This window comes from Corvus brachyrhynchos, unplaced genomic scaffold (assembly GCF_000691975.1).
Source record: "Corvus brachyrhynchos isolate BGI_N302 unplaced genomic scaffold, ASM69197v1 scaffold175, whole genome shotgun sequence".
Lineage (NCBI taxonomy): Eukaryota > Metazoa > Chordata > Aves > Passeriformes > Corvidae > Corvus > Corvus brachyrhynchos.
In genome coordinates this window covers 5,382,740-5,383,407 of record NW_008238448.1, presented here as the reverse complement: position 1 = coordinate 5,383,407, position 668 = coordinate 5,382,740, and the positions used below count along the sequence as shown (strand labels likewise).

At 50.4% G+C, this 668-nt stretch overlaps 1 protein-coding gene across 1 annotated transcript in view; it reads right to left on the bottom strand.

The window, feature by feature from the left end:
- The window catches only part of LEPROTL1 (leptin receptor overlapping transcript-like 1), a 5,230-nt gene extending 4,584 nt beyond the window's left edge, over window positions 1–646 (bottom strand). Inside the window, exon 1 of the mRNA XM_008635701.2 lies at window positions 516–646. Coding sequence (XP_008633923.1) covers window positions 516–619 — 104 coding nt within the window. The 5' untranslated portion in view covers window positions 620–646. The remainder of the gene's footprint in view (window positions 1–515) is intronic.
- Window positions 647–668: the final 22 nt, after the last annotated feature.

Genomic DNA, 668 nt, shown 5'->3' with positions numbered 1-668 from the left:
TGAGGGGAAGTTACAGATAGCAGCTGCAATTGCTCGAGATGCTACATTACCAGTGTGGGACACAGCCAAGGATCCACCTGATGGTCACTGACAGCCCAGCTATCACTAGGCAGCCACAGAAAAGGCACGTGCTTCCCTGGATAACACACACTTGCCGCCCACCTCAGGAGATGCTGCTGTCTGCCTGTCAGCCACAGCGGGACACCAGTCGAGACACTCAGGGCAGCACATCCTTTCACAGTTTGCAGCCAGGCCTGGTAGTTTAACTTCTGCTGCCATTACTTTTTAGGGTTAATTAAATCCTGAATGGTGCTTTTTTTTCCCACCCCAGTCTTTTGAAGTAAAAGCCAAGAAAGCCCAACCAACCAAAACAAAATCCCCCAAAACCCCACCCAAAAAACCTAAGGCGTCTCCTACAGAGAGAGGACTTATCAATCCACCATTATGGAAGCCGGATTACTGTGAAGCTACAGACACACAAAAAAGAAATGCAGAACAGAAAGAGAGCACGGTACTTGTACTGGGGAAGGGCACATCCGAGCATCAAGAACATCAGTCCGACCGCTCCCCCAAAGGACAGGCTGATCAGAGCTACAACGAGAACAGATCGAACCAACATGAAGGGTACAGCGCACCGTGTCACACACCGACCGCAGCCCGCAAACAAA